General features: G+C 33.9%; 2 protein-coding genes across 2 annotated transcripts; both read left to right on the top strand.

Moving 5' to 3' along the window:
* The first annotated feature begins 2,425 nt into the window (after nt 1-2,425).
* On the top strand, nt 2,426-5,087 carry LOC125418121 (sugar transport protein 5). Its single transcript, XM_025075213.3, has 4 exons — nt 2,426-2,641; nt 3,322-3,641; nt 3,778-4,407; nt 4,542-5,087. The coding sequence occupies exons 1-4, from the start codon at nt 2,509-2,511 to the stop codon at nt 5,016-5,018; spliced, it is 1,560 nt and encodes a 519-aa protein (XP_024930981.2). The 5' UTR covers nt 2,426-2,508; the 3' UTR covers nt 5,019-5,087.
* Nucleotides 5,088-7,880: 2,793 nt separating this feature from the next.
* LOC107420836 (sugar transport protein 5) lies at nt 7,881-11,569 on the top strand. Its single transcript, XM_016029897.2, has 4 exons — nt 7,881-8,013; nt 10,004-10,323; nt 10,422-11,051; nt 11,153-11,569. Exons 1-4 carry the CDS (start codon nt 7,881-7,883, stop codon nt 11,567-11,569), a joined length of 1,500 nt encoding a protein of 499 aa, XP_015885383.2.
* The last annotated feature ends 1,024 nt before the right edge of the window (nt 11,570-12,593 follow it).

Raw genomic sequence — 12,593 nt, 5'->3', positions numbered from 1 at the left:
TGCCCCTTTTTCTTACAGTAGTGACAAATAAGGTTTCTGAACCTTGACTTCGATCTTGGCCGACTACCACCATTGTTATTTTGATCTCTAGATGATGTTCTACCTCTAACAATCAAACCCTCTCCTCCGGAACTCCCAAAATTATTGTTATCCGAACTGCTGGTCAACTCCTTATCAAACAACTCCTTAGAATATAAAGAAGCTTTCACATCCTCCAATTTTAGGGTTTTATTACTGTAAATCAAAGTTTCCCTAAAATTTTTATACGATGGAGGTAAGGAACGCAGTAGCATTAGGGCCTGATCTTCATCATCATATTTAATGTCCATGTTTGCCAGATCCAACAAAATAGTAGAAAAATCATCTATGTGTGTTTTAATAGATGTACCTTCAACCATAGAAAGGGTGTATAGACGGTGCTTCGCAATCAGTTTCGTTGTGAGATTCTTTGTGATGTACAAAGATTCCAACTTGTCCCATAAGTCCTTTGTTGTCTTCTGATCAAGGACCTCCCTCAAAACTTCATTGGACAAGCATAGCTGAATGGTGGATAGGGCACGCTCATCAACCTCGGCTTTCTTTTCGGCATCCCACGAAGACGGCATCTGCTCCTTGCCAACCAACGCCTTGTGTAAACCGTTCTGTGTCAAAATCGCCTTCATCTTGACTTGCCACATGGAGAAACTCATGTTGCGCTCAAATTTCTCCATGTCGAACTTTGTTGCCATGATCGAAAAAAAAATAAAAAAAATTCCCAAATAGATCGATGCGGCTCTGATACCACTTGTTACGGAATTGGGAGAAAAACAATTAGCAACGGAAACAAAGAAAGCGAAGAACAAACACAAATTAACGTGGAAACCCTTGATGGGAAAAACCACGGGCAGGGAGAACAAATCCAATATCGAAAGATTGGTACAAAAGGTGAGCCTGACTGCGCGATACCTTCTAACCCTAATTACAGCCGAAAACTAAATATATATAGTACAGAAGAAACCCTAAAATTGAACAGGTCCATACCGCGGGGGCACTGCCTCCGCACCCCCATCGGGCTCAGTGGTGGGCTACGGTCTCGGGCCTATCGGCCCGAGACCTCCGCTTCCACCACAGAGCCCCAATTTTTTTCTTCAAAATTTAGTTTCACCAAATGGGTCGCACCGCGAGCTTTTCGGGTCGGGTCAACAAGAATTCGGATCACAAACTCTAACAGTATCTTTCGGAGAGACAAGATCACCTTCGTAGTAATCATATACTCGCTCTGTAGGCTTGTCCATTGCCCATGAGTAGCTTATTTTGCCCCAACACGAAAGCATGGAATCATGCCTTCCTTTAAAGAACTTATTTAATCATTTCGCCTTAGTCAAAAGGAAACATTAAGATGTGCATGATGAGTTATAATGCGTTTTTTGAAACAATCCATCATATTCAAAGTCGCCCTTTTCCGTACAACATTGTCTTAACTTCCATTAGGCTGCTCCATGGCCAAAAATCGATTATCTCACCGGCATCTTACAATACTCTATAATTACCAAAATACCACTATATAATTACAAGAATGCCACTAGACCAATCCATGGGCAGATCTTAGTACCATACCATGCCCCTTGGGAATAAGTATAGGTCCGTTTCTATGTGTAATATTTAATTAATCTTAAAGTGACACAGTAGGTAAAACCCAAATTCTTTTTTTTTTTTTTTTTTTTTTTCCCCTCGTGAAGAACCTGAATTTGTTTCATTAAATCATTATGTAACTCTTCACATAATTCATTAAACCAGTTGAAAACATATACAAATTTGGAATTACAAATTTAATTTGGATTTCAAATAATAACATGGTTTATATATATACATATATATACTATCTTGCGAAATGGATTTATTTGTTTCATAATTTCTAAAAAATTATAAATTAAAAAAACAAATTAATAAATATTTAAATAATAAACTAAACACTTTTAAAATTATGGTCGTTTTTTTGTCACTTTATGTCGGAGACTGTTAGTTTAACGTGTATCAGGAACAACTCCGTCCCATTTCTGGAAGTAAACGAAATGTAATTGTTATGGTAGTTATAACTAATTATCGATAAGCAGGAATTCTCACCTCTAATAGTAAAAAGAGTATTTCAGTGGTTGTTTGTTCCATGTTTTACTAGCCCACCATAATCCCCTTTTTAAATGATCAGAGTTTATGAATCAAAAGCTCACCGCCCCCCCAGCAACAAGAGGCAGCAACGGGTAGCTTCTAAGACTAAGGAGAAACTGCTTCACCACCAAGTTGTAAGCTGAAGATTCTCTGCATTTTTATTTCAACAATTTCCTTTATTGAAATAATTTTACAATGCAAAAACATGCTCTTTTGTTCTAATAATATTATTTATTTATTTGGTTTTAATAATTTGATGATATTGGCAGGCACTCAGAACTCAAAAGTATATAACTCTGTGGATTTCAAGAAAAAAGAAAGAGGGAAAGTGCAAGTCAAAAAGAAAAAAGGAAAGCCAGCTAGATGGCCGGGGGAGCTTTTGCAGTTGATGGGCCGGTTAGCGCTCTTAACAGCAAAATAACGGTGGCCGTAGTCCTAACGTGCGTCGTTGCTGCTTCCAGCGGGCTCATCTTTGGCTATGACATTGGAATTTCAGGTTCGTTTTCATTTCTTTCAATATTAATTAATTAGTTCAAAGGAAATGCATTTAATGCTCTTTTTTTTTTTTTTTTTTTTTTTTTCTGGGTAATTGAAATGCATGTCACACTGACAGAAGACAAAGAAGATCAGCATAATTTTATTTTGACAAAGAAGATCAGCATAATTTTATTTTTCTAACAAACTACTTATTTTAAGCTTCCTCGTAAATAAATAAAACAAACACAAAAACGCATTAACTTTCTCTTATATGTTAAAAATGAGACATATTTTCTATTCTCCACCGTTTCGGCTACATTGATGTAGTGGTGTGTTGTGGATTTCAACACATTAATTATCATTTATCCAAACTTTCAACAAAAAAAAAAAAATTAATATATATATATATAAATGAAAGAAAAGTCATCTATACAATTAGTTCCAAGATTTGTTTTTCCTTCTTCAAATTTGACAGTTGCCTTCCATTTTCATACTTTTAGCATTTAGTATTTTGTTTATCTAAATAAAATTCTTAGCGACATAAATGATCTCATCTGTGAACCAAGTGTGTGTGTTTTTTTTTTTTTTTTTTTTTTTTTTTTTTTTTTTGGTTGGCGAAGAGAAAACTACTTGTATTAGTTTGCCAAAATTGTCAAGTTACATGAAAATTAACTTAAAGAAATGGTACATATTCTTCAGGGGGTGTGACAACAATGATACCATTTCTAAGCAAATTTTTCCCATCGGTATTGAAGAAGGGAGCACAAGCCAAAAGAAACTTATACTGCATGTATGATAGCCAGGTATTGACCGCATTCACATCCTCGCTCTACATAGCAGGCTTAGCAGCATCACTTGGAGCTAGCCGTCTCACTGCCTTATTGGGCCGCAAGAACATCATGATCTTAGGTGGCTTCACTTTCCTTGTCGGAGCTGCCATTAACGGCGGTGCAGTCAACATTGCTATGCTCATATTAGGCCGAATTTTGCTCGGATTTGGTGTCGGTTTTACTAACCAAGTAAGTTCAATCTCTATCAATACATTGCTCAATTAGAAATGTCACTACTTTAGAGTCTACTAAATTTACACTTAGAAATTCTGTTTCTCCAAATTTGACATTAATTTCTTCATCCAAATCTTATTATAATGTATAGGCTACCCCTGTCTATCTCTCGGAAGTGGCACCTCCCAAGTGGCGTGGCGCATTCAACACGGGCTTTCAGTTCTTCATAGGCGTAGGCGTGGTGGTATCGAATTGCATAAATTATGGCACGGCTAAGCGTAGCTGGGGCTGGCGACTATCGCTTGGCCTTGCCATAGTTCCTGCTGCTGTTATGACAATTGGAGCTCTACTCATAATGGACACGCCTAGCAGCTTGGTGGAACGTGGTAAGCTTTCTCAAGCCAAGAGATCTCTTCAGAAAGTCAGAGGATCTAACAACGATGTGGATTCAGAGTTGGCTGATCTTATTAAGACCACCGATATCACTAGAGCAATCAATCAGGAGCCTTTTGTGACCATATTCCAGAGGCAATACCGGCCTTACCTTGTGATGGCAATTGCTATACCCTTTTTCCAACAGCTCACTGGCATTAACATCATAGCATTCTATGCACCTGTCCTGTTTCAATCCGTTGGGTTTGGAAATGACTCTGCTTTGATAGGATCGATCATATTGGGGGCGGTTAACCTTTGTTCGATCCTAGTGTCTACCTTCGTGGTCGATCGATTTGGTCGTAGGTTCTTGTTCCTACTGGGCGGGATTCAAATGTTTGTCTGTCAGGTAACCATGCATCTAATTTAGACAATTTAGCATAATCAGTCTATATATGAAATTTTATCTTACATTTTCAACATATATATATTTATGCATGTGTATGTATGTATACTTATGTCTTTTTTTCTTTTTGGGCACAGGTCGCCGTTGCTTGCTTGCTAGCAGTGACAACAGGTGTTTCTGGTACCAAGGACATCTCAAAGGGATATGCCATATTAGTACTAATTCTAATGTGCATCTATGCTGCTGGTTTTGGATGGTCGTGGGGGCCTTTGACCTGGCTTGTTCCAAGTGAAATATTCCCTCTCAAAATTCGATCCCCGGGCCAAAGCATCAGTGTGTCTGTCAATTTTGCTACCACATTTGTGCTATCCCAAACATTTTTGACCATGCTCTGCCACTTCAAGTACGGCACGTATCTATTCTATGCTGGTTGGGTCTTTGTCATGACCCTTTTTGTTGCACTTTTACTACCGGAGACCAAAGGAATCCCTTTGGACGCTATGCATGTTGTTTGGGAGCGACACTGGTTTTGGCGTCGGTTTGTTCGACCCCAATCCCAACCCCCACCAACCCCACCTACCCCGGAGGCCATGAACATGTTGTTCATACACTAACTCAAAATTAGCATGGGGAGGTACGGATATCTATATATAGAATTTTAATATATTGGAAGTTTATTGATATACAAGTATTAATAAGGTTGTCACTCACCAATTATATTTAAAGTTTTAAATTATTAATTAAGATGATATCTTTAATATAGTTTTAAATTATTAATTGACGTGACATCTTTAACATGAAAAGATTATGTTAAAAATATATTTTTAAGATATCATTATTATATATCCGTGACTCTATATTTGTTTAAAACAATATGACAATAATGGCTTTGCCTTCTATTGTATAAAAGTTATACATTTCTTGCAATACAAAAAAAATAAAAAAATAAAAAAAAAATTGACGTAGTACTATACACTCCAGTTTTAAGGGGTCTTAAGATTCTTATTTTTATGCACAGGAAAGGCTATATGTTTGAAGTTTTGGATTTGTGTAAAGATTTGTAATTTATCTTGTTGATAGAACAATAACATTCAAAGGTACAGGTTCATATACCCCATTGTGTGGGTGCTAAATCATTGAAGATGTGCTAGACATTTGTTGTTGTTTTTCTTTTCTTTCTTTCTTGCTTTCTTATGGATAGAATTTCACTAAATTACATTTAGTGTCCATTTGAAAGTGATATTAAAATTTTTAAAAGTATTTTTGAAAGAATAAAAACACTTATTATAATCGTTTTGACAAAAATGAATCATTTAATGATTTTTGTTTTTAAAAAATTGTCTATTTAATGATTCTAAAAGAAGCATTGATCAAATGATTATGAAAAAACCACTTCCTCTATAGAAAGTGATTCCTTTGAATCATTTCCAAGTAGACCCTTACTGAGGCATTCTTATGTCTAACGAATAAAATTCGGCCACGTAACATTTAAGGGGAGCGTTTATTATGGTATCTATCCATTAAATGAAATGGACAAGAAAGATGATATTCAAATATCTCGTACATAAAACCAGTCTGCACGTATAATTTTGGTAAGATAATTGGAGACGTATCTAGGTTGGGCTGACCTTGAATCTGCTAAGTCCATTGTAAAGTTGGACTAAATTGTACTGGGCTGTAGCATCCCAAAGCTTGTAAAGTTGGACTAAATTGGACTGGGCTGTAGCATCCCAAAGCTTGGATGACTTTTGGGGAAGACTTCTCACACACACACACACACACATCCAGTCGCATCCTAAGGCGTGGAAGACTTTTCCGATAAGAGAAACGGTTAAAATGCACACACACAATAAAAAATAAATAAATAAATTGAGAGAGAAAAAAAAAATTATAAAAAAAAACAAAAAACAAAGAGAGATATTTTTTACACTTCTAAATTAATTATAAACAGTTCCATAAATATTCAATTTATCTCAAAGCTCATTTTATCTTTCTTCTTTTTATTTTATATATATATATATATATTTATATTTATTTATTTATTTATTTTAGGATTAGGATTTTTTATTTATTAGGTGCTTTGTCATGGTCGTATTTCCAGTAGCTTTGCCGTTTATACATACTTTAACTGCGAGACAACTTGCTTTTTGAAAATTTTCATTTTTGATCTAGACTAGTCTTTTAGATATATGATATTGGATTTTCATTTATTCATTAATAAATCTTTTAAAACCTTGTTTTAAAAGCTTTTCAAACCATTTTAGACTGGTCAAGATTATCATTGAAGGTTGCAGGAATAGAGGGAATAAAGAGAGGAGAATAAGCCGAAGGTGGTGGTGGCAGAGCATGTAATAAAAAAATAGTTTGAAAACTTTTAGAAAGGTGAAATACCCAAAAAACCAAAAAAAAAAAAAAAAACACAAGAAATCACCATTAATAGAGCACCAAGAGTCTTACACCGCTGGCAAGTCTTCCTCTATCATGTAAGATGTTGAACAGATAAAGGAGAAAATAAGTAGAATTTTTCAAAGGTAAAATTTTCTTTATTGTTATTTGTATAGAGTGGTTATGTGTACACATTTATTCATAACTTATATTTCTAAAGCTTAAAAAAATAATTAAAACCCAAATAAAATTTCCCACTTTTATTTTTTACAAAATTTTTATTTTTAAATTATTAAATGTCCACGATTTGTCCATCTGAGAACGCAACCAACACTCAATGTCTATTTCTTTTTTCATGAAATTTTGGTAATTTTTCAACTGACTCGTATATTTTAAATTCTTGCCTTTTTACTTTTTGGTCCTCTTAAATTGCCCCCTTTGCTTACACAAATTGTTTTAAGTTTTAACCACCAACGAAGTTTATTTAAACCCATTTATGATTTGCCAGTCAAATTACCAAACATTCCTGTCTACCTAATTTTCTTCTATATTCTACAAATTCTTAATTCTTTTATTTTCCATATTCTAAAAATCAATATAGATGCATCTCTCTTGTCTTTTTGGTAATCTGATTTTGCTAAATCCAATATACTAATATTACTCCTCATTTATCTAGTAATACTAAATTGTCAAATACAATATTTGTTCTTTCCTTTTGATTTCATAATAAATTTTATAACCAAAAATAATAATAAAATAGCCGAGCTAGATAAATCCACTTCTGCCCCAGCAAAACTTGGGCTGTACAGGTTTTTTTTCCTGAAACATATTTTCTTTTCTTTTTTTTTGGAACACTTTTTTTTTCTCAACATTATCGGTTATAAAGACTCGTATATATTGATGACACGACGCTCTGACACACACTCGATATTTAATTGCATCAATTCCATATTACTTTGTTATAAATACATCAAAAAGACTTTCACAGAATATTTGAACTCAAAAAAAGCCTTGGCTTTTTCACACCAATTAATCCTGTTCGGATTCCAGGAAAATAAACGACAGTAAGAGTGAAGAAGAAGATATAGCAAATGGCTGTCGAAGGTTTTGCCGTTGATGGATTTGCCAATGGCTTTAACGACAAAATAACGATGTCAGTGGTTATAACATGCATCGTGGCAGCATCTAGTGGACTCATATTTGGATATGATATTGGCATTTCAGGTTCGTTTCTTTACAAAGTTCACAACTTGGTCTGAACCTCAGAAGCTCTAGATTGTTTTCTTTGATTCAAGTTAACTTTTTTCTTTTTCTTTTTTGGTGATGAAAAAAAAAAAGTTATTTATTTTTTTAAATCTTGAAAAAAGAACTATATATTTAGAAGCCTTTTTCGTTTTAAGTTATTTATTAAAAGGCTCCAGAGAAAATAGGAAATAACTTGCCCATTTTGCGAATTAAATGTGCAAGTATTAACTGTTAAATTAAGTATGAAAAGTTTTTTTTTTTTTTTAAATAAAAAGTATGAAAATACTTTTTGAAAAACATTTCAGTTTATCGAGAATCGTAGATAATTACATCAAGTATTGGCAGTGATGTCCTTTCCACTTATATCCTTGAATGGTAATTTAATGCCTACTAATTCCATAATTTGCTCATCCTTTACTATGTGAATTTGAAAGCTTACACAAAAGAATTCACCAAAAAAAATAAAATTACAAAAAGGCTATTTCTATTTATTGTCCTATAATGGAGTCATAAAGGTTGAATATGGAATTCCATAAGACGTTATAAAAACATAATTCTCTGTTTCACAAATAAATTGTTATGTTCGAATAGCAAATCAAATATGCAGTACACTTTGTGTTCAGAAGATAATAATAATAATAATGATGATGAATACACAGTGGACTCCTAGCTTAGTCGGAAGCAGTTTAGTCTACCTGAAACTTTTTGTTTTCCTACGAGAAAGATAGAACTTTACCGTTGGGATTTTCCCTTGTTCCATGTGTAACTCAAAAATTGTCTTCTGTTTTTAAAAACAACTTTTTGAACGTGGCCAAAAATGGTGTATTTACATATATACATTGAAGTTATTTGCTTTTAGATGTTCTTTTTTCTTTAATGTGATCCCAAATATTTTTGTTTAATTTTCTTTTTAGGGTTAATTGTATTTTAGGATCTTTAATTTTTAGAATTTTGTCATTTAAGTCTTTCACTTTTCGATCTAACAATTTAAATTCTTGATTTTTTTAATTTGTTGCAATTCGAATATTATTTGATTTTTAACTACAAAGTTTAACTATCGTCTCACATAACAAGTATTAAATTTTTATCAATTTTCAAAATAGAAAATATTAACTTGCAAAATATTGAAAATATTACTTTAGTATCCTTTATGTTTTGGAAAAAAAAAAAAAATTTGTTGCAAGTCACATGACTAGTACTATCTTATTAAATTTCAAATTAGTAGATACTAAAAATGTAAATTTTTGAAATTAGTTTTAAAATTTTATAATTTTAATATTTGTATCTTCTAATTTGAATTGGATTTATGGTTTAATACCAAGCAAGGTAAATATTTACCTCTATCAATTAAAAATTAAAAATATCAAAATTACAATAAATTAAAAAAATTAAATTTTAAATTGTTGAATTAAAAAGTTAAAAACTTAAAATACAAAATTTTCAAAATCAAAATATCAAACGCAATTAACTTTTTTTTCTACGCCGCCTTCACTAAATAAATACTCTCTAATGTACATACAAATTTAATTATATATCACCAGTCGAACGGTAACCTTTTTTTTTTAAATCAATTGAACGGTAACCTGTACATATATAACACAGCATATAGCATGACATTTACCAATTCCACAATCTTTAAGAGACAGTTGTATATATATATATATATATATATAGAGAGAGAGAGAGAGTTATCAATGACGTTCAAAATATTAGGAAAAAAATCAAGTACATAATAACGAATATAAATATGAAATTATATATAGATAAACAGTAATGCTACCATGTGCAAAATCGCTCTCACCAATATTACATGCAATTTGCGTTAAATATAACCCACCAATGATATGTAATTTGGTGTAAAAATACTTGTTATAATGTAGTGTATGGACAACTCGCTCATCATAGCAAAATTTTTATACATTGTATATGATAAGCCTAATTACTTGCATGAAACACGTGTTTAAATCAGGAGGAGTGACAACAATGGAACCATTTCTAAGTAAATTTTTCCCATCCGTATTAAAGAAAGCAGCAGAAGCTAAAACAAACATGTACTGCGTGTATGACAGCCAGCTTTTGACACTGTTCACGTCCTCACTCAACATAGCAGGCTTCATTTCATCACTCATTGCTAGCCGTCTCACAGCCGCACTGGGCCGCCGGAACATTATGCTTCTCGGTGGCTGTACCTTCCTCGCCGGTGCTGCCATTAATGGCGGTGCCGTCAATATCGCTATGCTAATCTTGGGCCGGATCCTTCTGGGCCTTGGCGTCGGTTTTACTAACCAAGTAAGTCTCCATCAATTTACCAAAAAAAGTAAGTCTCCATCACCACTTTCCGTGCTTTACAAGTAAGTCTTCTAACAATGCAAAAATATGTTGTGTAGGCCACTCCTGTGTACCTCTCGGAGGTGGCACCTCCCAAGTGGCGCGGCGCATTCAATACTGGCTTCCAGTTCTTCATAGCAATCGGTGTGGTATCGGCCAATTGCTTAAATTTCGGCACGGCTAAGCATAGCTGGGGCTGGCGTCTCTCCCTAGGCCTCGCAATAGTTCCGGCCGCTATAATGACAATTGGAGCACTTGTTATCTGGGACACGCCTAGCAGCTTGGTGGAACGTGGGAAAATTGCTCAAGCCAAGCAATCTCTAATCAAAGTTCGCGGACTAAAAGCTAATGTGGAAGCAGAGTTGGATGATCTTATTAAAACTAGCCAAATTTCTAAAGCAGCCAATGAGGAACCATTCGTGACCATATTGCAGAGACAATACAGACCGCACCTTGTGATGTCAATAGCTATACCTTTTTTTCAACAGATCACTGGGATTAACATTATAGCATTCTATTCACCTGTCATGTTTCAATCCGTTGGTTTTGGAAACGACTCTGCTTTAATAGGAGCAATCATACTCGGTTTGGTCAACCTCTGTTCGATCCTTGTGTCTTCGTATGTTGTTGATCGGTATGGTCGGAGATTTTTGTTCCTAATTGGTGGAATTCAAATGTTTGTCTGTCAGGTAAAAATTAAGAATTATCATTATTATTATTTTTACATCCAATTCTTGATTAATAATAGTTGTTCAATTTTTTGAAGCATTTGGATTTTTGTTTGGAGTAGGTAGCTGTGGCTTTGGTGCTGATGGTTGCGACGGGAGTTTCAGGGACCAGGCAGATTGCTGAGGGATACAATATACTAGTGCTAGTGCTGATGTGCGTATATGCTGCTGGTTTTGGATGGTCATGGGGACCATTAAGCTGGCTTATTCCAAGTGAAATATTTCCTCTGAAAATTAGGCCAACAGGGCAAAGTATAAGTGTGGCTGTGAATTTCGCTACCACATTTGTGCTATCCCAAACATTTTTGACGATGCTTTGCCATTTCAAATTTGGGGCTTTCCTGTTCTATGCGGGTTGGATTACGGTGATGACCATTTTTGTTGCAGTTTTCTTACCGGAGACCAGAGGAATCCCTTTGGAGTCCATGTATGGAGTGTGGGATCGCCACTGGTACTGGAGTCGATTTGTTAAAAACTGACTTATAATTTCCTGCAAGGCTAGACATTTGGATAATATATAAATACTTCATGAGGTGTAAGCTGAATGATTGAATTTATTTATTTATTTTTGGCTATGTTGCAGCATGGGGCTTTGTATTAATGTTTTATTTCAAACCCTTTTTTTTTTTTTTTTTTCTGGTAGAAAGGGAAAAATACTTGTTCAGATGTTTTATAATCTTAAAACAATCATTAGTCATATTGAACTGTTTTGGCTAAAATCACTTTTGGACCCAATGAATACTTCATAGCCATTCTAATTAATTTTGGCTACAATAATAGTTGTGGTTAAAAAATAAAAATTATTGACCATAACATAGTAATAAGGTGTATATAGGCTATGTTTGGAGCATGAATTTTAGGAAGGAAATAGAAAACAAACCATAGGGAATTTACTTTCTGTTGTTTGGTTATAAAAGAAAAAGGTGCAAAAAATTTTACGATGGAAACTATGGGGGAAATTTCCTTTAAAACAGGATTACAATTTTCCTTTGAAATGTGTAAGAAAAACTAATAAAAAAAGTATGGGACACTTGATGTGTCCTTTTCTTGTCTCATTCCTTTTCTTTCTCTCAATATTAGTTAGAGGACCTCCCTGTCTATACAAACTAACTCTATCTGTTCTCTCTTTATAATGTTATACAAAATCTCTCTCCCCTCTCTCCTCTCCCTCAATTTTACAAAACATCTCTCTCTCTCCTCTCTTTCTCTTTGTGACTTTCTCTCTCTTCTCACTCTCTCTCAACGTTACAAACATGCGATTTTCTCAGTCAAATATTTTTGCACTAAATTTTTTCTAGCTTTTTTCCTCTGACAAATTTCTAAACTAAACAAGAGAAAAAGTTCCCTTTTTTTTTTTTTTTTTTGCATAATTGTTTTTCCTTCTGTTTTCCCTGCACATTTTTTTACTCAAAAACATTTTCTTGACTCCAAAAATATTGTTTTTCTTTTGTTTTCATTTTTCGGCCTCTTTTTTTCCTAAACATTATTGGTTATAAAAAATTG

This window comes from Ziziphus jujuba, chromosome 5 (assembly GCF_031755915.1).
Source record: "Ziziphus jujuba cultivar Dongzao chromosome 5, ASM3175591v1".
NCBI classification, from domain to species: Eukaryota; Viridiplantae; Streptophyta; class Magnoliopsida; order Rosales; family Rhamnaceae; genus Ziziphus; species Ziziphus jujuba.
The sequence above is the reverse complement of the archived record's forward strand: the minus strand, read 5'-3'. Positions and strand labels throughout refer to the sequence as shown.